Source organism: Rhipicephalus microplus, chromosome 7, assembly GCF_043290135.1.
Source record: "Rhipicephalus microplus isolate Deutch F79 chromosome 7, USDA_Rmic, whole genome shotgun sequence".
Taxonomy (NCBI): domain Eukaryota; kingdom Metazoa; phylum Arthropoda; class Arachnida; order Ixodida; family Ixodidae; genus Rhipicephalus; species Rhipicephalus microplus.
The window spans coordinates 126,141,415-126,168,002 of record NC_134706.1 but is presented as its reverse complement, the minus strand read 5'-3'; the positions used below and the strand labels follow the sequence as shown (position 1 = coordinate 126,168,002).

General features: G+C 47.8%; 1 protein-coding gene across 1 annotated transcript in view; it reads right to left on the bottom strand.

The window, feature by feature from the left end:
* LOC119185209 (guanylate cyclase 32E-like) overlaps nucleotides 1–26,588 on the bottom strand; it is a 150,475-nt gene that overhangs the window by 102,919 nt on the left and 20,968 nt on the right. The window contains exon 4 of the mRNA XM_075870105.1: nucleotides 2,112–2,289. Coding sequence (XP_075726220.1) covers nucleotides 2,112–2,289 — 178 coding nt within the window. The remainder of the gene's footprint in view (nucleotides 1–2,111; nucleotides 2,290–26,588) is intronic.

Below are 26,588 nucleotides of genomic sequence, written 5' to 3'. Positions count from 1 at the left end.
CTTTCCATCGAGGCGCTCGTGATTGGCCCATCTGAGCCATGGGGAATGCCGTGACGTTGAGTGTCCCGTGAGCCCAATTCAGACGGACGTGTTCGATTCCATCAAGTGGCACCCGATTTCCCAATTTTAGCCATGACTGATGCCGTAGCGTTCTATGTCACGTGAGCCAAGATGTCACTTGTCAGTTATCGTCCGTTTTCCGGACGGAGGTGAAGGAACGGTCAAAAAGACCGTTCGAAATAGAACGGTTGAATTTAAATGGCCACGAGGTGCCATGGATTGGACTGGAATGTAAGCACTTCGCGCCTTTTCAGTATCCAGGTGCTCTGAGAACATGGCGTTACAGTGGGCCTCATGCACTTACGTTGTGGCTCAATACCCCTCTGTTGTCGTAGCCACCCCATCTGTCTGTCCGTCTCCGTTGTAGACAGACAGACAGACAGACAGACAGACAGACAGACAGACAGACAGACAGACAGACAGACAGACAGACAGACAAACGGACGGACGGACGGACGGACGGATGGACGGGTGGACAGATGGATGGACGGGTGGACAGATGGACCCACGTGTAGACGGACAGATAGACGAAGAGACGGGAAAACAGACAGACATGCAGACGGAAAGAGAGGCATACATGCAAACAGACAGACGGATGGACATATAAACCATCATGGGGGCGGAACTGTACAAAACTCACAGCAACGCTGCCTATGCCAGGTTTTTCATAACACTGATATTTATTCTATTCATTCGTTGAGTAGACGCTACCGATGTCGCGTATTGCTTAGCACTCATGCGTTAAAGTAGCCCATGTGTGTGTTCTCGTCGTTCGTGGGTAGATACTACAACCTTCTGTGGCACGTACCCGCATGCCAGGGACACATACCCGTCCATGGGTATGTGCAACTGTCTGGTGGGAAGTGTTTGACGACGTACGCGACGGGATTGTGATATTATTCCTGTCTTGACCAGCACGTCATATTCGTCAAACCATATTACCCTTCCTTGCTAATTTTGGTTCACGCCAAGTTAAAGGCATGACCATGAGAGCACCCAAACGTATGCGCCTAGATAGATAGATAGATAGATAGATAGATAGATAGATAGATAGATAGATAGATAGATAGATAGATAGATAGATAGATAGATAGATAGATAGATAGATAGATAGATAGATAGATAGATAGATAGATACGCTCAAAGTTGCCTAAGTCCGCTAAGAAATACTTCGCATTAAAAAAATTACAATAGGATTATTTACGCAACGCAATAAATTGTTCTGTTGTTTCGAAATTCTCATGCTTTCTTGGCCTTCCAGGTGAAGCTGTAATGCCTGCTATTGAGTTAGGCATACTTGAGCCTTGCACAGTGGCCCCCATGCACGTCGAGATGTTATGTGCGTGCGCGTAATTTGTTGCAAATAATGTTGTTGCACTTGTTGCAAATAACACTTGTTGCAAATAATGTTTATGTAATGGGCAAGGTGCTTTCCACAGAATTACTAAACATTCGTGCAACGTAATTGAGACTTGCAAAGAAAATATCTCAAGTTGCTGTAGTCTCTAAGTTGCTGTATAGTCTCTAATATCCGCTATCAATCATGCATAAGCTCACGCTGTAACAATCGTCATGTCATACTAACCAGTCCGAACCGCCGCGCTTCTAATTTACCTGCTCGTTACATCTTATGTTTGCCGGACAGTTTTTCCTGCGTTTTCCTTTGTATTTCTTGGAATTAGTTTTTCAACGTGTTTTGAACGAAACATTTTCAGCAGATATACTCAAACATGTTTGCAATCTTTTTTCCCAATTTGATTAGCTTTTGTAAAACCAACTAAAATGTGCAAGAGTATTGAAAAATCATTACACATTCGAAGGTCCGGAAGGTAAAGCTGTCGGTTTGACCTCCTAACAAGAACTAGAAGTGAGTTAGAAGAGCCTCACTAAACAGTAAGTCTTATACTTAATAAAATTGCAAGAGCGACCGCACTACAAGGTTATGCAGCCCAAGAAGAAATGAATATGAAGATACTGATGATGCGTGCATGCTAGCTTTACGTAAGTAGGAACGAAAATTTTCAAACATCCAGAATTGAAGCGACGCTCACCTCTTGTGGCGGTGTGGGAATCACGGATGATGCGTCGTATCGTTCCATTGGCGTCGTCTCTGTAGTCGTTCGGCACGTAGTACGTGTGCTGCACCGTGACGTTATGATCGCGCGCCTGCGCACTCAAGACGTCCGCAATGAGCCTGTTGTCACCACGGTCGGAGACCACCAACACCACCTACGCACGACGGCACGACACCAGTCGGTATTGAGTGCATTTCAACAGGATAGACATTGGCGAAAACAACTATAACGTCATCAATGCAATAAAAAAACTACGTGTTAAAAACATTTTTGTTACGATCAGAATCTAAGCGATCTACCGGCTCCGTATTTGTTAAGGTAACCCGTAGGTGACAGGATTCTGAAATCGACCGCGGTGGACGCATATAGCTTGAGGCAATCTGCTAAAGGCCCGTGAACTTAAATTTAGCAACACGTTATTATTCCCCGGCTGGTCTAAATATTCGTAGCTGTCCACAATGGCCTCCATGATATTGTATTTTTTAGACGTTAACTGCAAATTATAATATTAGCATGTTTAGGCTGTTTTCTATTCGATTATCTGTCCGACTCTGCTTGTCTCTAGTGTTTAGCCATCAACGACAGCTGCCAAGTAGAATAAAGAAAAAAAACATTGAGCTGTTGAAACAAGACATCCGGACTGAAAATCAAGCGTTCGACAAATTCATTATGGCAGTAGGCAGTAGAGATCACCGACATCGTAAAGCACAGAAATGTAAATGATAAGAAACAATATAGAAGTCTGAACTTTTGGCTGAGTCAATGATTCGCCTTTGTCTTGTCCTACGTTTTTTTTTTGCGTTGGACAGGACAATTTTTATTTATAATAATAATAGCGTACAACAAAGAAGAATTGTTCCATAAAATATAATAATTGGTTCTCACGGCTCCCTCAGGGCTTAATACTCGCCAAGTAATAGTAGCCATAATGTCCAAAAACTATACTAAAAATTCAAGTGTTGCCACAGAGAAATCGCTCAACTATCATAATGCTGGCCTGCACGAATAATCAACAAACAGAGGTCTTTCGAAGCAGAACAGGCATAAACCAACATTATAGACAGACTTCGGACAAAGCAGCATAGTATTACATGATGGACGCATTGATTGGGGGTTTCAAAGGTCATTGTGTCTTTTTGCAAGCGATGAAGCAAGGAAGTTGAATCAATTCACTATGTGTTTTCTTTTAGTTGCAAATACAGTTAAATTATTTCATGTCCTACATGTATCTTCAATTTTACTAACGCCGCCCTGTTCCTTACGAAAATATAAGTAACTCGAAAAGTGTGCATGCATGTTTGCGCGCATGTTTATGTGTGCTTGCATTGTTTATTCTGCGCTTGCGTACATGGTAGAATATGATGAGGACTACAACATTGAAGAAGGTACATTCTACGCGACTGAAATGATGCTCCTACTTTCTCTCGATGCTTGTTATGCCGGTGAGCACGAAAATGGATAACTATGTCGCTTTCACGAGAAATCCAGGTGTCAGTTGGACAAATGCATTCGAAAGTTGCACAAGGTTGATTAGGTTTCCGCTGTCTGACGTGTACTTGCAGGCATGCGTAGTATTCAAAAACATCAAGCATGCGTCTTACTCTCTCCTTGTATTATATATATATATATATATATATATATATATATATATATATATATATATATATATATATATATATATATATATATATATATATATATATATATATATATATATATATATATGTGTGTGTGTGTGTGTGTGTGTGTGCGTTTGTGTGTGTGTGTGTGTGTGTGTGTGACGAGATGTGCATAGATAGCATATCACCAAAATTGCGGTTGAAGCCCTCTGCATTTCAATTGGTCTGGGGATGACAGGTGTTTCAAGTGCGATTAACGATGTGGCACTCACGCAGCAATGCTGTGATGACGTCTGTCAAGAATACGCGACCACGATCACTCAGTAACTCCAGATGTGCTCCATGACGTAATACGATGTTGTGAAGAACTAAAGTCGCAACGTCTTTTGCTGTATAGACGAAGGAAGGAATGAAGTTTCGGCAAACCACGTGAGGTGGTGGACGGAAACTATGATCCAGCGGTTACCGTCTGCAGTGTTGGGACGGGGACCATAAATATCGACGCCGACACGGTCGAATGGTCGGGAGGAGCATGGTAAAAGTAATAAAGTACTGCTGACGTGATGAGGGGGAGTCTTTAGTCTCTGGCACGTTGAGCAAGCCCGAACGTACTTTCAAATAAAACGGTACATGCCACGCCGGTCAACATCGGAGCCGTATGCGAGAATAAATCTTCAGGAAACCTGCGTGGAAACATTGGGGGCGTCATAAAACGTGGAACAAATTTGGGATCACAGATCACGTGGAATCATGAGTAGCCGCTGACGTCCACCGGGTGCGTAGTTGCATCGGTACAGCAAGTCGTCGCTAGTGGTGAAGTGCTCGACTTGCCGACCCAACGTGCGAGTAGGGGGAGAAGCCGTTCGCTCAGCCAGGATCTCTAGAATCGAAGCAACCCGAGTCCTTGCGTTGCTCAGATGGCATGTCGGCGATGGTGACGGCAGTGGCATCATAGATGAGACTTTCACAGCAGGCGGGGCCAGGGGGTAGGGGCGAACTGGAGAGGGCATCTGCGTCCGAATGTTTCTGGCCGGAGCGATAGACCACGCGAATACCATATTCTTGAAGGCGTAACGCCTATTGGGTGAGGCGACCACTCGGATCCTTCAGTGACTGCAACCAGCAGAGGGCGTGGTGGTCAGTCACGACGTCAAAAGGGCGCCCCTACACGTAAGACCGAAATTTCTCTGTTGCCGAAATAATTGCGAGGCATTCCTTTTCAGTGACGGAATAGTTGGTTTAGGCTTTGTTAAGAGTTCGGTTTGCGTAGGCAACCACGTATTCTTGAAAGGCGTCTTTCTTCTGCGAAAGAATAGCACCTAGCCCGACACCACTAGCGTAGATGTGAATCTCTGTGGGTGCCGATGGGTCGTAGTGTCGCAGAATACGCGGCGACGTGAGGAGGTGGCGCAGTATAATGAAAGAACCGTTAAGGGTGGTAGATCAGGCAAAAAGGTCGCCAGGGTCAACGAGGAGATTCGTCAAAGGAGCGCTGAACGTCGCGAAATCGCGGGCGAAGCACAGGAAGTAGGAGCAAAGGCCCATGAAGCTTCGAAGCTGTTTTGTGGTGGTCTATTTAGGAAATGCTGAAACAGCTGTAAGTTTGGCATGGTCAGGAAGAATGCCATTCTTGGAAAGCACGTGTCCAAGGTTCGTGAGCCTTCGAGTGCTGAAATGGCACTTCTTCAGATTCAATTGCAGCCCCGCCACGGAAAGACAAGCGAGGACTTTCTCGAGGCGGATTAAATGCGTTGTGAAATCAGATGAAAAGACGACAATGTCATCTAAATAAAGGCAAACGTTTCCTTCGAGGCCACGAAGGATAGCGTCTATCATTCGCTTGCAACTAGCTGGCGCGTTGCAGAGGCTGGAAGGCATGACTATGAATTTGTACAGCACGTCAGGCGTGATGAAAGCTGTTTTTTCACGATCGGCTTCTGCCATGGGTACCCTCCTGTGTCCAGAGCGAAGATCTAAAGAAGCGAAAAATTCGGCTTCTTGTAGGCAGTGCAAGGCATCATCACTGCGTGGCAGCGGATAGACATCCTTGTAGTAAGACGGTAAGTCGGGCCAGTTGGTTGGGATCCATCGTGAACTTTCTTACAGCGCAACACTAGAAAAAATACAGGACAGGGAAGGAGTAGAACAGAACAGCGCCGTCTTTTCTTTCTGTTCTACTCCTTCCCTGTCCTGTATTTTTTCTAGTGTTGCGCTGTAAGAAAGTTCACGATAGACATCCTTGCTTGTGATTCGGTTGAGACGTCGGTAGCCCACGCAGAACCTGATGGAACCGTCCTTCTTCTTCACCAGCACAACTGGAAAGGCCCAGGAATTGCTTGATGGTTAGATAATGCCATGATTCATCATATCGTCGACCTGTTCATTGATGACGCGGCATTCGGTAGTTGACACATGATATGGACGGTGTCGTAATAGTGTTTTTAATAATCGACCACATTTATACTATCAATCAGGTAATAGAGAAATGCTCAGAATATAACCAACCACTATACATAGCCTTCATAGATTACAAGAAGGCGTTTGATTCAGTAGAAATATCAGCCGTCATGCAGACACTGCAGAATTAGGGCGTCGATGAAGTATAAATAAACATTCTGGAAAAAATCTACAGGGGATCAACTGCTACCATAGTGCTTCATAAAGAAAGCAACAGAATACCAATGAAGAAGGGTGTAAGGCAGGGGGACACAATTTCCCCAATGCTATTTACCGCGTGCTTACAGGAGGTTTTCAGAAGCCTAGAATGGGAACAGTTAGGGATAAGAGTCAATAGAGAATACCTTAGTAGCCTGCGCTTCGCCGATGACATTGCATTGCTGAGTAACTCGGGGGACGAATTGCAACTCATGATTACGGAGTTAGACAAGGAGAGCAGAAAGATGGGTCTTAAAATTAATCTGCAGAAAACGAAAGTAATGTACAACAACCTCGGCAAGGAGCAGCGCTTCGAGATAGGTAATAGTGCACTTGAAGTTGTAAAAGACTATGCAGCTAATAACCGCGAAGTCGAACCACGAGATTAAAGTAACTAGAAGAATAAGAATGGGGTAAAGCACATTTGGCAAGCACTCTCATATTATGACAGGTAGATTGCCACTATCCCTCAAGAGGAAGGTATATAACAGCTGTATCTTGCCGGTACTTAGCTCCGGAGCAGAAATCTGGAGACTTACAAACAGGGTTCAGCTTAAATTGAGGACGACGCAGCGAGCAATGGAAAGAAAATTGGTAGGTGTAACCTTAAGAGACAAAAAAAAGAGCAGAGTAGATTATAGGAACAAACGGGTGTTAAGGATATCATAGCTGAAATCAAGAAGAAGAAATGGACATGGGCCGAGCATGTAGCAAGTAGACAGGATAACCAGTGGTCGTTAAGGGTAACTAACTGGATTTACAGAGAAGAAAAGCGGGTTAGGGGGAGACAGAAGGTTAGGTGGGCAGATGAGATTAAGAAGTTTGCGGGTATAAATTGGCAGCAGCAAGCACAGGACCGGGTTAACTGGCGGAACAAGGGAGAGGCCTTTGTCCTGCAGTGGATGTGACGTAGTCAGGCTGATGATGATGATGATGATGATGATGATGATGTAATAGTGTTTTTGACCGGTATATATACGGTGAACAACAGCTGACACTCGACCTAAGAGAGGCTGATTGTGGTCAAAGAAGGCTCGAAAACGCTGGAGGAGCTTGATCAGCTGTTCCTGCTGCCCAGGCGTGAGGTGGCAATCAATGGACTTGCGGAAAACATTCATAGCGTCATTGGCATCAGTTGCTGGTGTAATGGCTTGTCTGAATACATCGGATCTTCGAAAATACAACCTGAAGGCTCGATTCTCTCCAGACACTCGCTGCGTAGCAGGATGTATGGACAAGCAGAAACATTGCACGCATAAAGTATCGCCGAACCGAACCGTTGCAAAAGTTGATGCTGGTGAACGAGAGGACGGTGGTACGGTGATGCGCACTAGCTATAGATGGTTGGAACAGGAGCGCCGAGTTAGTGGCAGCAGGTAAAAACACAGGCACTAGGACGGTGAACAAAGGCGCGATCCGTACATCAGCTGCGGCAAACACTTTCGAGGTACTGTGGTGATCGATATCATAGTACGGATTCATCAACGTGAGTTCAGCACGAGTGCAATCGACAAGGGCTTGATGGGTAGAAAGTAAATACTATTCTAGTATGATGTAAAATGAACGTGGAAGAACAACTAACTGGACGGCGTACCAAACATCTTGAATAAGAACACGTGCTGTGCATTGAGCCATCGGCGCGATGAATTGGAAGGTGACTTTACGTAGGGCAAGATTCGTAAGCGGCGTAGTAACTTTTGTCAAATTGCGTCACGATTTTTTACTAATTACAAATAACGATGGCACCCGTGTTGACAAGTGCACGTACATAGACACCTACTACTAGCCCATCGATTTCGTTGGGTGGACAAAGAGGGGGTCTTGGAGAGTTCGACGACGACGCAGTTTTTTTCTCCGGAACTGCGGCTGTCAGTTTTCCTCTCGAGCAGGGCTCGTGTGCCGAAGCATAGGAGATACAGGTCGGCGACGGGGCGGTAAAGACCGGCAAGAGTCGATAGGGTGTCGTGGGGACAATGAGTCGGCGATAGGGGAACATGATCGCTGGGGATTCTGGGAAGCATGGTAATTTGCAGAATTCCCACTGTTCGGAGCCTGGAAGTTGCAACGGTGGCAGCAGCATGCTACATGTCCCAAAAAACCGCGTGCAAAACAGATGGGTTGATTATCGAAGGTGTGCCATGGGTTAACGACAGAAGATGCAGGGGCGAAGTAGGATGGGGTGCTGCATATTTAGGCAGCGTCGTAGGGTAGAGAGACCCGGTGCCCCGGTATGCGCCAGAGACAGGTGGGGCTGGTGGTCGGGCAACGACGGAAGTGTAAGTCAGTGGCGTAGGGACAGATGGCGATGAAGGTAGTGCCTGTGGGACCTGCGTCTCAATGACCTGGCGTAGACGTGGGTCTACTGAGGTCACTGGCTCGGATGCTTCGACCCCAAAGGAAAGCTGACGCGAAATTTCTTCACGGATGAATTGTTTAATGTGTGGCAGTAAGACGGTGTCTTCAGCAGCAATGTCTTGTACGAGTGCATAAACTTCAGCTGTATATTCAGCGGCCCTGCAAGTAGAGACACGCTGCTTACCCAACTCGTCGTACTCTTGACAGAGCTGGACAAAGTCGATGACAGTCTGTGGGTTCCTTGCGTCGAGCATCTGGAAGGTATCTTCGTCAACTCCTTTCGTGGAGTGCTTGCTTTTGTCATGTTCGGTCAGAGATGCATCGACGCGCTTGCAAAGAGACAAGACATCTTCGACGTAACTCGTAAAGGTCTCGTCCCCGCACTGAGCTCGACTGCGCAGACGCTGTTCCGCACGAAGCCGGCGCACGGTGGGACGACCGAAGACCTCGGTGATGGTGGTCCTGAAGGTGGAACAGTTAGTGATTTCGCCATCGTGGCTCTTGAACCAGAGTCTGGCCACATCAGTGAGGTAAGAGCGCACGTTCTGAGCTGGTCGCAGGCGTTCCATTTGTTGAAAGCGCTTATGAGTTCGTAGTTGGTGAGCTAGTATTCGACGTCATGTTCTTCATTGCCGCGAAAAAATGGGGGGTTGCGTTGCTGAGACACGCCAGTACAAAGGACTCTCGTTGGTGAGGTAGCTTGAGAAGGGCCAGGAGCAGTCGTGGGGAACGGTAAGGGTAGCGTCCGATTGCGAAGTTCTATGTTGATGTGAACCCCGGCTCCTCCACCACTTAAAATAAAGGTGTTGTACGTCGAGAAAGGTTCAGACGCTGCTTGGCGAAAGGTGCTTTACGAGGCAGGTCTTGCGGCCGGCGAGTGGCCTGTGCGAGCTACCACTACAGCCAATCTTTATAGTCTCCTTCAGTGACAGCAGAAAGTCCGTCATTCAAATTCATTATATATATATACATATATATATATATATATATATATATATATTGTAACGACGAGAGAAATAAGACACAACGCCTTTGCTGCAGGCCGGCTGTTCTTATTCTGCTTCGTCTTCGTCCTCTTCCTCCTAGCATGCGAGTCTGTGCCAGAGAGAGTTCCAGTTTCGGTTTTCGTCATTACACTCGGCCATGACTGCTAGCGCGCAAAGGCAATTTTCTCTGGAGGGCGGCACTGGGAGTGCCGTGGTAGTCTGTCATGTGCACGCCTCGAGCTGTCCTGTGGAACTGTCCTGTACTCTGGTGGACGACCCTGGCTGTGTCGAGGTGGTCGTTGCAGGTCGCGTCCGCGCGGCAAGTTAATGTAGTCACCTGGAGAATGTAAACCCAGCAGGTGATACTGGCTGGTGCGGAGTGATCGCATTGGTGGCGGACCATCGCGATGACTACCCCTTCGCTGCTTGGATGACATTGCAGGGACACCAGTATGCAGTACTGCGGCCCACACTGAGCGGGGACGCCTGCGTTGTTCAGAGCGAGGGAAGGTACGATGGGCTATATCGATAGATATCAGCGACATCGCTGTGTAGACTTTGCGCGTAGACTTGCGACGCAAGTCGTGCTCTAGCGTCTTCGCTGATGCACTGCTGGTCGAAGTGGAGGTTTTTGCCAATCCGTCACGTGCGTTCATGTCGACATGGCCAGTTGCCTCGCCATCCGGAGCAACCGTGAACTGCACCGGAATGACTTCGATGGCATCCTCCTCAGGTGGAGTAGGCACTTGTGGCTCGTTAGGGGAGACGGCATTTGGCAAGTTACGAGCGTCCACGCACTCGGCCAATGACGGCAAAGGTGGCAGGGGATGGTGCGGCTCCTTACTATGGGTCAAACTGGCCGTTGTGACGTGTGCTTGGTCTCCGGCTGGTTGTGAAAGAGCCGCCGTCGTCACGCAGCAGGTCAATGGATCCAGGCCATTTGGGGCTGACCAGCTTGGAGGCTGGCTCACTGGCTTCTGTGCTTTATAGGCGGTCCTAAGTTGGGTCAAGGGTAATTGTGTGTCAGGTGTCGACGCGGAGTCAGAGATTTGCCCGGAGGAGTACACCGTCCAGCTTGTCTCGATGATTGCCGCAGGGTACTCTGGGAAGCTGTCCGGGGAGGGGGCACGCGGCACAGCTGTAGGGGGGCGCGGCGCCTCGTGAGGTTGATCTCCGAGGTAGGGCAGGTTGGCAGAGGGTGCAGCTGCCTCGTCGTTGTGCTTCTCAATAGCCCCTTGCTCGGTAGTGGCGAGGGTAGAATGAGAGGTAGCAGTGAGGTCAGACTCATTTCTTCCAAACGCAGCAATGAGCTTGGCGCTCCAGTCCGCCCAGGACTGCTGCCGCACGCCTTCGTACCTGTGCCACGCAGCAGCAGGATTTTGAAGGCGGTCTAAGGCCACGCACCACTTCTGATTGTCGCTCCATCCCTTGCGAGCTCCGAGAGCATTGATGGTAGCCACCCAATCGACGGCATCGTCCTGGAAGCCGCGAAACTCGGGTAGCTCGGAGGCAGCCGGTGGTGGTGTCACGGCAGGCGAAGCTCCAGAAAATAGCGACGCCACACAGCCAAGTTGGTGTGAAAGAGCCGCGAGAGTATACTGGAGCTTGCTGCGGCTCTCGGGGGAAGTTGTTGAATGGTCTTGCGAGGCGGCCGCGGCCAACGCCTCATCGATAATGTGAAGTCCCGGCAAGGCAGCAGGGAATATCGCAGAACTCGACGCTGTCAGGGCGCCGACCTCGAGGCGGAGTCGCGCAATGGTGCGCGAAAGCTCGGTGGCACTCTCGGGCGGCCCACATGCGGAGCCAGTGGGGACGTGTTCCCCGATCAGCGTACTCACTGCTGTGGTACCCTCGGCCGAGGGAGCTTGAACAGCACCCCTGAGCGGCTGAGGTGCCGATGAAGCACTGAGCAGGACGTTGTCGCAGTGGGAAGCGTGAACGGCATTCCCGGTCAACGACAGGCCATGTACTGTCGTGGTGGGGCCGGGGCAAGCCTGCCCAGGAGCCATCGAGAAGGCCTGGACGCCGTCCCCGAATGGCGGCACAGGTGCTCCCGGCTGCAGGAGGGCTGTCGGCTCCATGATCGAGGAAGCGTGAACAGCGTTTTTACGATGAGAGAACCACGCTGCCGATGATCCACGAGGGTACGGACAGGTGGCTTGTGCCGCAGGGTTCACTTGTCGACCTGTGCTCACGGCACAATCCGTGGCGAAGGACGCGTAGACGGTGTCCCTTTTCATGAAGAAATACCGGTGATGGGTATACTAGAGCCGCCGAGGAGGCCTTGGCGCCATCCCCGAACGGTGGTGGCAGTGGCGGCAGGTGAACAGCTGCTGAGGAGGCCTTGACGCCGTCCCCGAGCGACGCTTACCGCATCTGCACGTCGGCGGGCGTCCTGGATGACGAAGCCGGGACGTATGACGTCTTCTTCATCGACTGCGCCATTGTAACGACGAGAGAAATAAGACACAACGCCTTTGCTGCAGGCCGGCTGTTCTTATTCTGCTTCGTCTTCGTCCTCTTCCTCCTAGCATGCGAGTCTGTGCCAGAGAGAGTTCCAGTTTCGGTTTTCGTCATTACAATATATATATATATATATATATATATATATATATATATATATATATATATATATATATGTGTGTGTGTGTGTGTGTGTGTGTGTGTGTGTGTGTGTGTGTGTGTGTGTATAGTGGGCGTAATAATTCAATGGGCCAGTTAGTCTTCGTGAAGGTATGGGATATGGCACAACGGGAGCGTTGTCAACAAGGATAAATATATTTATTTCCCAACAGTTTCGGGTGGGGTCCTCCCTTCATCAGGGGATGCGTTATATTGACATGAAGTTCCAAACTTCGTTGCTGCCGCGTCCCTCTCGCTTTGAAAGATGTTTGCGAGAGTGAGAGGGAACTAAAAAAAAGAAAGAAAGAGAAAAAAAGAAAAAGGGGTAAGAAAAAAGACGAAAAGAAAAAAAGAAAAAGAGGAAAAGAAAAAGAGCAAAAGAAAGAAAGTAAAAAAAGAGGAAGAACCACTTTCAACACTGAGAAAGAAACCAACTGTCCGTGTACGTCCACATCCGGTTTTTATCACGTGCTGTTCAGTTCTCGACGTGTGTCGGGCCACCCAAGATTGTCGCCGCGGTGGCGGGAGGGGTCCGTGACGGTGTGCGTACAGAAAGGGTTTCCCCTTAATGGGTCGGTCGGCTCTTTACTTCTAATCTTCGTCCGTTTTCCTTCAATGGTCATCAAGTGGTAGGCGAACATAAACACTTTGTATGTGCATGTGAAAAAAAGAAAAAAAAAGAAAAAGACAGAAAAAAATAAGAAAGGACAGTGTACACGTACGAGTCAGTCAGAAAAAACAAGCATGGTCTCCAGCTATCAATCTTTGTCACCGATTTCCTCTTGGCTTACTTCTCGAAGGCAGGAGAGTTTTCCGGGGTCCTCATTGATGCCGGCTACTAATGTTCGAAATTTGAAAATAAAATATGCCTCACGCTGTTCACGCTCGCGCCTGTTTGAGAAACCGGACTGCAAAAGAGTTACGCTGATATTTTCAAAACTGTGGTTTGGCAGGCGCAGATGTCTAGATAAAGGTAGCTTCGGCAGTGAAGTGGCGTGGTACCGGTGATTATTGAACCACACCTGAAATGGCGTGTCTGTTTGGCCGATATATTCTTGTCCGCAAATGTTGCAATGTAGCATGTATATTACGTTACTGGAGTCACAATTAAGGCTTTCAGTTATGTAGAATTTGAAATCAGAGAAGTTCGCTTTGGATTCACGTGTTGAGACCATCTGTGGGAATACCTTGCATCGAGCTTTTCCGCAGGAATGGCACCCTGATAGAATTTTAGGGGTGTTTGTTTTTGCTCTGACAAGAATGTCCTTCAGGTTTTTATCCCTGCGGTACACCACGTGAGGTGGCTTCGCGAAAATAGAAGTTAGTAGTTTGCTTTGCCTGATTATGCTGAAATGGCGGGAAAGTATGTTGTTGATTTGTGGCGCTGATGAGGAGTAAATTAGTACAAGGTTCGTTTGGGAAGTCGTTTTAGATACTCTGTTTGGTCCCTTAATTATATCATTCCTGTTCACTTTGCGAGCACGTAGTATGGCATCTTCAATAATGTCTTCCGGATAATATTGTTTCACTAAGGAATGCTTTAGGTGTTCCGCGTGTCTGTCAAATTCCCGCATATCGGTGCATATTCTTCGGTACCGGTAGGCCTGAGAATATGGAATACCCGTTTAGCGATTCTTTGGGTGGCTGCTATTGAAATGTAGATACATTTGACGGTCTGTAGGCCTTTTGTAAAGGTTTGTTGACAAGCGGTCATTTTTGACCGTGACAGTGACGTCCAAAAAGTTATTGCTAGTTTTGGAAATTTTGTGCGTGAATTTAATTGACGGGTGGCACTTGTTAAAACCCTCTATGAAGCGGAAAAGACTTTCCTCATGATGGTTCCATATCATAAAAATATCGTCCAAGTATCTTCTGTAGTACAAAGGTTTCAAGGTGCGTCCCTCAATGAATAGGATTTCAAGTGAAGCCATTAAGGTGCTCGCGAAGTTTGGGGCCATTTTCGTGCCCATTGCAGTGCCACTGACCTGAAGGAACTGCTTGCCATTGAAGTCAAAATGGTTATCATTTAGAACAAGTTCAAGAAGTGTAAACAGTACCTCGCCACTTACACTAGTTGGTGAGTTAGATTTTACATATTCAGAAACCATAGCCGCTATTCCGTCATGGTGGGGTACGTTGGTGTACAGTGAGCAGACGTCCATGGTCACCAGAAAACTGCCGCCTGGGATGTCGAGACTTGAAGTTTCGCAGATGAAGTAGTTTGTGTCCTTTAGGTAGAAGGGAAAGTTTGGGGGGATGTTTTTTATTAAGGAATTGAGGAATTCTGATATATTTTCTGTTGATGTGCTGTTACTGGATACTATCGAACGTCCCGGATTGCCTGCCCTGTGTATTTTGGGGAGCAAATAGAATTGACCGGGAACATAATGGGCCGGTAATATTGCTTTTAACATTTTGCCGGTAATTTTCTCGTCCCGGCGGAGATTGTTTAGGGTTACTTTTATCTCCCTTTCAAACTCGGGAGTCGGTTTCGTTGGAAGTTCTTTGTAGAATTTGTGTCTGATAGTTGTGTCAGACACAAATTGTGTCTGATAGTTGTCGTTCCCCTTCCTTGAGGTAGTCCGACGTGTTTGGGCGGAGATTACGCGCAAAGTTATCGAGGTCTTGGTACAGTTAAAATTCATTGAATCTACCCGATGATGGACAAAAGGTTAAGCCTCTCGACAAAAGTTGAAGCTGAGCGGGTTTGAGTGTTGTGTTTGACAGATTAAGGACATTTTTCTGATAAGTTTTCGGCTGCTCTTGGCTATCGCGTGGCACGGGAGTGTCAGCGTCATATTCGAGAGTAAGGATGTTTTGATTTGATTCTTGTTTGATTTGTTTTGATTTGTTTTGATTTGTTTTGATTCTTTTTTTCCTCTTCTTTCCTTTTAGTTCCCTCTCACTCTCGCAAACATCTTTTAAGGCGAGAGGAATGCGGCAGCAACACAGTTTGGAAGGTCATGTCAGTATAACGCATCCCCTGATGAAGGGAGGACCCCTCCCGAAACTGCTGGGAAATAAATATATTTATCCTTCTTGACAACGCTCTCGTTGTGCCATATCCCATATAAATGTATATGTATGTATATATATACATATATATATATATATATATATATATATATATATATATATATATGATGTTACGGGGAATAAAGTATACATTGGTGAGCAAATGCGTACTGGCGAATATACTGGCGAGCTAATGCGTACGACGCTGCTGCAGTCCGAGCCCGTTCCCGTTCAGCACTTCGTCGTCGTCATCCTCAGGCATCTACTTAGCCCGTCACATTACCCGCCGGTGGCAGAAGCACTGTCCCGGTGCGATCAATTCTCGAGGCGTGAGAAGTATGCTTTAAGCCGTGAGACGTGCACTATATCGGTCGGGACTGAAGCTGGTACTGACGTGGTATAGAGTGGAGCTATCTCATAGGTCACGCTGGTGACCTTGCGTATGACGCGGTAGGGGCCAACGTAACGGGACATTCGTTTTTCGCTGAGACCAAAACGACGTGATGGTAACCACAGCAAGACGAGTGACCCCGGAGAGTACTGTACTTCGTGGTGCCGGCGATCGTAAGCACTCTTTTGGTTAAGCTGCGAGGCACATAAACAATCCCGGGCGACTTGGCGGGCGATGTCAGCCCGGGTCAGGGCATCACGAGCATAAGCAGTCGATGAGGGGGCGTCAGATTGGAGCATGGTGTCCATGGGCAAAGGCGGGTCATAACCGAACAGTTGGTAAAAAGGGGAAAATCCAGCTGTATCATGACGTGAGCTGTTGTATGCGAAGGTAACGAAAGGTAAGTGGATGTCCCAATCTTTGTGATCCTTGGAGACGTACATCGCTAACATATTCGTCAAGGTACGGTTGAGGCATTCCGTGAGGCCGTTGGTTTGCGGATGGTACGCTGTAGTGAACTTGTGGTGGGTAGAGCAGAATCGCAGGAGCTCGTCGACTACTTTAGATAAAAAACAGCTGCCGCGGTCGGTGATCAACTGACGAGGAGCACCTTGACGCAGAATGATGTCATGAAGAAGGTAATCGGCTACATCAGTAGCGCAGCTGGTGGGTAGGGCGCGTGTAACGGCATACCGCGTTGCGTAGTCGGTAGCAATAGCAATCCACTTATTACCGGTAGCCGACACGGGAAAGGGTCCTATAAGATCGAGGCCGACTCGGAAAAATGGCTCATCTGGTACAATGGGCTGGAGGGTACCAGCAGGTCTCAGAGCAGGTGTCTTGCGGCGCTGGCAGAGCTCGCATGCCGCATCGTACTGTCGCACAGAACGGTAGAGGCCAGGCCAAAAGAATCGGCGGCGAATGCGGTCATACGTGCGTGACACCCCTAGGTGTCCAGCGGAGGGGGCATCATGCAGCTCGGCCAAAACGTCTGAGCGAAGATGCACAGGAACAACGAGTAAAAGCTCAGCACCATCAGGGCGGGTGTTGTAGCGGTGCCGCAAGATGTCGTTGTGAAGAACGAACAGTTGTAAGGAGTGGTCAGGGTGGGGAGAGTGCAGAACATTGATAATAGCACGCAAAGAGGGGTCGCGGCGTTGTTCAGCAGCTATGTCGGTGAAGTCGGTAATGGAAAGAACGAGGGCCTCTTGCTCATCTTCCCTCGTGTCAGGGGGATCGACTGGGTAACGAAACAAGCAGTCGGCATCCTTGTGAAGTTGTCCGGATTTATAGGATACGGAAAAAGTGTACTCTTGTAAGCGCAGCGCCGAGCGACCAAGGCGTCCCGTAGGGTCCTTGAGTGAGGAGAGCCAGCAAAGCGCATGGTGGTCGGTAATAACTGAGAATGGTCGGCCATACAGGTACGGTCGGAATTTCGCAATGGCCCAGACGAGAGCTAAGCACTCGCGTTCTGTGATGGAATAATTTTGTTCCGAGCGCGACAACAGTCGGCTTGCATACGCGACGACGCGGTGCATGCCTTGTTGCCGCTGCGCGAGCACTTCGTCTATGCCGTGGCCACTGGCGTCAGTACGAAGCTCCGTGGCGGCAGATGTGTCGAAGTGTGCTAGGACTGGTGGATTGGTGAGAATGTCAACGAGCGATGAGAAGGCGTTTGCTTGCTGTTGGCCCCAGGTGAATGTGACATCCGTTTTGAGGAGGCAGGTTAGAAGACGGGCTACTCAGCAAACTTCTCGACAAAACGACGGAAATAGGAGCACAGTCCCAGAAAACTCTGACGTCCTTGGCTGAGCGGGGTGTGGGGAAGTCGCGAACTGCTCGGACTTTCGCAGGGTCTGGTTGAACGCCCGCAGCGTTAACAAGATGGCCGAGTACGCAGATTTCGCGTTGACCAAAGCGGCATTTGGACGAGTTAAGTTGCAAGTTGGCTTGTCGAAAAACATCAAGCACTGCGGACAGACGGATAAGCTGGTCGTCGAAAGTAGTCGAAAAAACAATAACGTCGTCAAGATAGCAGAGGCAGATGGTCCACTTCATGCCTCGAAGGAGAGAGTCCATCATGCACTCAAATGTCGCGGGGGCATTGCATAATCCAAAAGGCATCATCTTGAACTGGTTAAGTCCATCAGGAGTCACGAAGGCCGTCTTCTCTCTGTCTTTGTCGTCCACAGCGATCTGCCAGTAGCCTGAGCGAAGGTCTATTGAAGAGAAATATTTGGCACCGTGCAAGCAATCCAGTGCATCATCTATGCGCGGTAGGTGATAGACATCTTTCTTGGTAATATGGTTGAGATGGCGGTAATCAACACAGAATCTCCAGCTATTGTCCTTTTTTTTAACAAGTACAACGGGTGAGGACCAGGGACTAGATGAGGGTTCGATTATGCCCTTATCAAGCATTTTATCGACTTCTCGCTGTATAATTACACGCTCCGGGGCTGACACACGGTAGGGTCGTCGGTGAATGGGTCGAGTGTCACCGGTGTCAATGCGGTGGGTTACCACGGATGTCTGGCCCAAATTACGGTTGCCGAAGTCAAAGATGTCCTGATAAGAAGCAAGCACACGGCAGAAAGCAGAGACTTGTTCAGAGGTGAGCTTGTCACATAGCATTGGCTTGAAAAGGTCGGAACAGGAACGTGACGAGAACGACGTTGATGAAAAATCGGGTGGCGAATCGGTGGTTAAAGCGGAAACTGTGTGGTCGACCATTGGTGTAAGATGCGCAAGTGACATGCCGCGAGGAATAACTTGCGCTGAGAGGCCGAAATTGAGGACGGGAAACGAAGTTCGGTTGTTCTTAAGGGTAACCATCGTGTTGGAGAGTGCAACATTGCGTGTCATGGCGACGTCAGAAATTGGGGCAGAAACATAATCACCATCGGGTACTGCAGGATATGGCGAGAGTTGGACTTGGACTGCGGCTTGCGGCGGAAGTCTAAGGAAATCGACAGGGCGTAGACGAGGTGGGCTGGTAGAGACGGTCTCCGAAAAGGATGGTAGGTCGAGCCGAAGAAGACCTTTGGAACAGTCAATGAGCGCAGCGTGTGAAGTCAGAAAGTCGAGTCCAAGGATGAGGTCATGAGGTCAGTTTTCCACTACAGCGAACAGAACTGAAGTTTGATGCTCAGAAATTGTTAATCGCGCAGTGCACATTCCAAGCGCAGCAGGAGTACTCCCATCCGCTGTGCGAACGGTGGGTGCAATTGCAGGCGTCAGAAATTTTTGGAGGCGGCGGCGGAGGTCTGAGCTCATCACAGATATTTGTGCACCGGTATCAATAAGAGCAGCTATAGGTAAACCATCAACGAGAATTGTAAGGAGGTTGCACCGCTGGTCGGGAGTAATCAGAGGATTTGCAGTCCGAGGTCGTGTATGCAGCGTCACCTCCGGGGGCTGCATCGGCTAGTTTTCCGAGCGACGGTCGTAGGGAGACCGAGAACGGCGGGGTTGGGGCGAGCGGAACTGACGATGCACGGGCGATGGCGAGCGGCTGGTCCGACGTTCTGAATTATGCTCTGCATCTGTCACAGCACGGTAGGACGGAGAATAAGGTGCACGTTCAGAGCGAGGCCGCCAATCATAGAAGCTCGGTCGAGGTGATGAGGTCCAACGGCTGCGGCAATGGCGAGCGACGTGTCCTATCCGATGGCACGTGAAACATATGGGCCGATCATCATGAGTGCGCCATTCAGCTGGGTTTCGTCGTGGCGTGAACGTGCGGTTCGGAGTGGCAGCCGCAACGACTGGAGCCGAGCTGGAAGTAGCAGGGGCATTTGATGAGGTGGCGAAATGCCCATATTCGCGATCTCTTGGCGAACCACGGCCTGTATTATTGAAACAACATCGAGGTTGTGTCCTGGCGCGCTGACGCTAGACATAGCGGGAGCCATAGCCTCGAGTTCCCGGCGGACTCTTCTGGTGACGTTTTCTGGCGCTGGTGGTTGGTGTAGTGTAGGCAAATCTTCGCAAGAGGACGTAGCCGCCGTGTTGGGAAGGTGGTCAAATCGGCGAACTACACGCCTGCTTTTTGCCTGTTCGAAGCGACGACATGCTTCAATGACCGACTCCACCGTCGAGCAGTCCTTGCACAGGAGAAATTGAAGGCGTCATCCGCAATTCCTTTCAGGATGTGTCCGACTTTGTCCTCGTCGAGCGTGTCCTTGTCGCCCTTGCGGCACAAAGCCATCACGTCCTGGATGTACGCGATGTACGGCTCTGTGGATGTCTGGGCACGAGTCGCAAGCTCTTTCTTTGCGGCCACTTAACGTCCGATGGGTTTCCCAAATAGATAGCGCAATTTCTGCTTACAGACGTCCCAGCTAGTCAACTCTTCTTGATGTGTCTCGTACCAGAGTTTTGCCGTGCCATGCAAGTAGAAGATGATGTTCGCCAACATAAGCGTCGGACCCCAATGGTTGCTGCTGCTCACGCGCTCATATTGAACCAGCCAGTCATCGACGTCTATGTCACTCGTGCCGTTGAATGGACCTGGGTCACGAGGTTGCACCACAACGATCGGCTGCGGGGCTGACGGATCTTGTTGACATTGAGTAGCCTGGTCAGTCATCGTGGTAGCTGCAATGCGCCGTCCGCTGCAAAGATCCAGCTCGTTCGGCTGTATAGCGAGTGGTACCCCGCACCTTCCACCAATGATGTTACGGAGAATAAAGTATACATTGGTGAGCAAATGCGTACTGGTGAACATACTGGCGAGCTAATGCGTACGACGCTGCTGCAGTCCGAGCACGTTTCCGTTCAGCACTTCGTCGTAATCCTCAGGCATCTACTTAGCCCGTGACAATATATATATATATATATATATATATATATAATTGCAGGGAATAAATTCTTGGACGCCGGTAAATAGTATGAAAAAAAAGGAGACACGTCGAAAAACGGAAAGGTTTCTTTACGTTTCGGCCGTGGGACCGGCCTTCGTCAGAAGGCCGGTCCCACGGCCGAAACGTCCCAGCTATATATATATATATATATATATATATATATATCATCACCGACAGGAAACCTACTGGACGCGTTCGTTGAACATAACACACACTCACCTACTAATTTACACACCCCGGTAACTAAATGGCGGATGAGCGCATGCGAGACCAATCTATCGGAGCACGCAAAACGCTTAACCGTGGCGTTTAGAAAATTCACCTCTTAGTGCGCAATAACGTATCGTTGGCACGATTTTTTCTCCACTTCTTTAGATGTAATATATCTGAAATCTCTGAATAAATCTTCGTTTTCCCACAACCTTAAATGTGTGGCCATACACAGTATTGCAGGCGTGCTATTTAGAGTGGCTTTGCAAATTAGCACCGTCATTTGCGTAAAACAAAGCGTTGTGTTGCCTGAGGCGTTTATTAAAGCACCAGCATGTTTGGCCGGAGTATGCACTGCCATGCAATAAAGGAACGCGATGTATTACGTATGTAGCCCAAAAAACTGACTTCTACACAAAACTCACGCTACACACAACTATAAATTATGTTTGCTGATGGTTGATTCTGCTACCAAGACCACTCAGTTGTCGCGGCACCAAATAAGCTATACACATTTCGTGTTTTTTCTGCTCTCCACGTTATTGTCATTGTGCGGTAACTCTTACACATATGGAACAGTGACAATATTTTTTTCTTGCGAGAAGATGTAGCTGCCGCATTTGTCTTTTATTATTTCAGTGGAACTCTCTCCAGTTCTTTAGGCAGCCCCTCGGCTACTGAACTCGTCGCATAGTCTAAAATCCAGCCGACTTCAATCTACTCGCTTTTTTTCTTTCTGTTTCACTTTACTATTTGTCCGAAATGCAAGAGTTCATTGTTAATAGTATGTAAAAGAGGGTTCCGAATAAAGAGACAGCAGTGGCGCTTTCGGTTAGCAACAACGTTCTAATACTTAATGTTATAGTGTTTTAAAATTACACAATGCAAATATAAATAACTAGGAAATGTTCTAATACAAAAGACGAGTGCTACACAAGGAGACCACAAGAATTAGTTACGCGTTTGAACATAGACACCGCACACACCACAAATGCTTAATCTAAACTCTTGCTACTCTTGCTCCATAGCTGCCCATTTGGAAACAGCTGTTTTGCAGCGCATCCTCGAAGAAGACATTAGCTGTACTCCTTATGTTATTCTCAGTAGAATAAGCTGTATGACGAAATGCCTCCTCGTACCCGGAGCTTACATCAATCACTCATCTATGTCAACATTGGACGTTATTTCCATCTTGAAGAACATAATTGAAGTACTCTGTGGCAATTCATAGAAGAAGAGACGCAGCACCGGCCCTAAACTATTAAATAATGTCTATACCCGCAGGCTTACACTACTGTGGGATAGCATATTTACAATCCCTGAAAAACTATCGTTGTATCTACCGACTTTCACCGTATTGTACACTATCATGTAACATGCCGGAAAGTGTTGTCAAGAAAATGCAGGTTCACCCTGCAACTGTACCCGACTCTACAGAGACTCCATGCTTACATTTCACCGTGGAAGTCCATTAATGTAGGCCTATTGTCTTGACCTAGCCGTTCAACAGATAAGCGTCCATTGAAAAGAGAGACAACACTTTCCAAGATGCTGAACCACTGTAATCTATGAATTGTGCTGCCAGTTTCCATAAGGCCAGCCTGCTCTTTGGTGCTCTATCTCGTAGTTTTCGCGTGTTTTGTTGTGATTACAGCTTGTAGTCTATTCATTTTAGAAATGTACCAACAGGGCCAATTCAAGAACTTGTTATGGGTTTTAATGCAGGACCCTAGCAATAGTTCTGCGAATGCTGCTAGCGAACATCTCTTCTATTATCGGTGATCGGCAACACAATTCAGCCCATTGTGGTGTATGCTGTCTTTCCTACAGCATTTGACTCTGCACCGCTGCCTGCAGGTCATTTATGTTGCAGAATTATTTATTTATTTGATTTTCATGCACATAGGCATAAGGTCACAGAGGAAAGAGGGAGAGAGTGCACTGGCAACTGCCACATAGAGCTCCTGCTCACTCTTTTGGGAGGAATGAAGAAACAGAGGAAACAAAGATTAGAGGGGAAAATGAGGAAAGAAGATGAGGAAAAAAAAATTATGAAGACTTCGAGGAGTATGGGTAAAAAATGAAAAATAATAAAAACTATCTATAAACAAGTGGCCAGGTCTGTTTGATTCATATCTGTAACGAGAGCTTGGTGGGCCTGGTCGCGTCGCGAAGCACAACCACTCGAAAAGAGGTAGTCGTCTGGGGTCGCGCACTTAAGTCCTAGGAATTTATATTCTTTATTCAGCAAAGACCGCTGCGTAGCAAAAGTGGGGCAGTGCACTACGAGATGCTCAAGTGTTTCGCAGAAGCCGCTAGCTGCGCACAACGGACTGTCCAGACGCCTTTGACGGTGTAATTATCGTTCACGCACTATCACAGAGCCCACTCTTAGTTTCTAAAAACTCCCAAGCATTACCCCGAGGGTGAACATGGTTAATTGCGAATGCCCGGCGTGATGCTATGAAGGGGAGTAACGTTAAGATCTGTTGGAATTCCCCAGAGAGTTAACGTAAACTCCCCCGTGTGATCACATTGCGATTCCCAGGAACCATTAAACCCTCTCGGTAAATTCTGGTGAGTTTACGCGTATATGCGAAAGTAAATTCACACTTTATTGATGTCTATGTCCACGGCCTGCTTCGCCCGCTTGCGCTCGGCATCACGGGCCCATCGCCGCGCTGCCTTGTCTTCAACCGGCGTGACATCTTCAACGAAGCGTGCAATGCTCGCATTCGATTGCGTTGTACTCCTTGTTAGAGGTATCGTAGTCGAGGTTGATGCCTGCGATGGATCATACCTGTGGCGACTTGCCGATCTAGAGCAAGTCATGGCTGCGCGTGTGCAGCCACGGAGCGGAGGGCGGAGCACGCGCAATCACATGGTGTGTGACGTCGCTGCACCGTTGCTACAGACGCTGCTCTCCGCTTCTCGCGCTGTTGCTAGGGGAGAGGAGGAAGCGCACCACGGACGGTGGATTCAGGGCTGCCTGTAAAGTGCATTCGCACTTAAAAAAGCACACGGGAACAACAAGATAAGCCACGGCCACGAACACGGGGAGGGAACGACCCATTCGCCACACTCTGGTCTGGGTGCTGCTTTAGGAGGTGTCGGCGTATAAGCAGACGAGCGTTGTCCATCGTACATAGAATTCCCGGACAGTCACAGCCATCATGGTTGCATGACGAAACAAGACGATCCGCTTCTTCATTACACGCATTGCCCACGTGCGAAGGTACCCATTGTGCGGCTAGGCATACGCCACGTGAGAGAATATTGTTTATGAATTACATGATGCTTTTTAGAATAGGGCTGTCGGTCTCCTTGCTAATGAGTCTGCTGAGGGCACCACGAAATTGGATGAGCATGACAACCTTCCATGCTGGTAACCCTTATTGTACGTACTTAAGGGCTACATCAGTCGCTGCTAGCTCGGCCTTCACCGACGATGAGGGGTGCGGTATTTTAAACAACCACCTGATATCGGTTGAAGGGCAGAAGAAAGCTGCAGAAGCGCTCAGGCCATCGCTGCGTACAGAAGTGTCCATAAATTTTTTTGCATAGTCTTCGAAGTTTTTGAATAACTGTGAATGGTCTAATTGATATTGTTCCGAAACACGTTGGTCACAGTTTTTGCGTATTCCTTGACTTAACAGATGAGTATGGAGGGCACATGGGCAGTGCTCTGTCGATGTTTGCAACACAATAGTTTCGCCGGAATCGCCAGGAATGTCGTTGAACAAAGCCGCCGTTTTACCCATTCTAGAAAGTGGGCACTGTAACAACCAGCTAACGAGTGTCTTGCCATCTGGGGCTCGGTTCATACGCTCAATATGATTTAGCGCTCTCTGGTCAGCTTGCAGTTTCCACTGAGGCTGCAAGCAGAATACAACGTGAATACAACGAGTAATGCAGGTTTACTGATACGTGCCATCACTTGATCTTGCATTGCTCATGCGAAATTTTTGTTTACATTGGATTTTACATTTAAAGTTATCAGACTTTTCAGTTTCTCTATGCGAGTGTTTCAGAATGTATCGGAGAGCTGGAGTTTCTATAGCGTGATTCAATTTATATGAGCATTCATTGAGATGACGTAGAGACCACAGTTGAGCAAGTGTCGATACTCTACCGTGCCCACCGGAATGAGACATTTTAAGGACGATAGTCTTTCTCGGGTACTTCGACGCAAACATTTTGGTCTGTATGTTCGTATGTATGTATGTATGTATGTATGTATGTATGTATGTATGTATGTATGTATGTATGTATGTATGTATGTATGTATGTATGTATGTATGTATGTATGTATGTCCATTTCCCTGTTTGTCTGGCGTAATGATACCCCAAACGACCCTAAACAATACCCGAAATGACATAACCTATTCGCAGCGACGACCAAAATTGCTCAAGTTTCAGCGTTAATACTTGTGCGATTGTCAATTAAAACACAATAATTGCGCATATCTGAGGCACCGTAACAACACGTTAATATTTTGTATGTTTGACTTTACACTAGAGAAGGCATACAAAAGTAATTCTAACGACCTTAGTGTTTATCATGCTGCACTGACAGTGCAACGCGATGCTCAAAAATGCAAGGGTTCCTAACGCTTTGCTCAGCCTAGCTAAGACGACGTGGTAGTGGCACCTGCCCGTCTGTTTGCGCCCTACAACTAATTGCCTCCAAGACAGGTGCGCACGCCTTCCTTCGTTTTCGAAAATAACTGCCAGATAGCACTCGTGTCTGACGTGCCTCGATGTGCTCGTTTACATTCGCTGCACGGATCGAGACTCTAACGCAGCGCATTCGGAATACAAGTCATCTATTTTCTCGCGCAGGACATCAAATAAACGCTCTGTTCACTCTCTCCAGACGCAAGACAGTCGTCTTTTTATGACACTTGCACTGAAACATGAAGATACGGGGCCATTTCTTTTGTTTTGATTACTGGCATATCTAGCAATTGACCACATTCATACTATCAATCAGGTAATAGAGAAATGCTCAGAGTATAACCAACCACTATACATAGCCTTCATAGATTACGAGAAGGCGTTTGATTCAGTAGAAATATCAGCCGTCATGCAAACACTGCGGAATCAGAGCGTAGATGAAGTATATATAAACATTCTGGAAGAAATCTACAGGGGATCAACTGCTACCATAGTGCTTCATAAAGAAAGCAACAGAATACCAATCAAGGAGGGTGTAAGGCAGGGGGACACAATTTCCCTAATGCTATTTACCGCGTGCTTACAGGAGGTTTTCAGAAGCCTAGAATGGGAACAGTTAGGGATAAGAGTCAATGGAGAATACCTTAGTAACCTGCGCTTCGCCGATGACATTGCATTGCTGAGTCACTCGGGGGACGAATTGCAACTCATGATTACGGATTTAGACAAGGAGAGCAGAATGGTGGGTCTTAAAATTAATCTGCAGAAAACGAAAGTAATGTACAACAACCTCGGCAAGGAGCAGCGCTTCGAGATAGGTAATAGTGCACTTGAAGTTGTAAAAGACTATGTCTATATGTCTAATTAGGGCAGGTAATAACCGCAGAGCCGAATCACGAGATTGAAGTAACTAGAAGAATAAGAATAGGGTGGAGCACATTCGGCAAGCACTCTCAAATTATGACAGGTAGATTGCCACTATCCCTCAAGAGGAAAGTATATAACAGCTGTATCTTGCCGGTACTTAGCTACGAAGTAAAAACCTGGAGACTTACAAA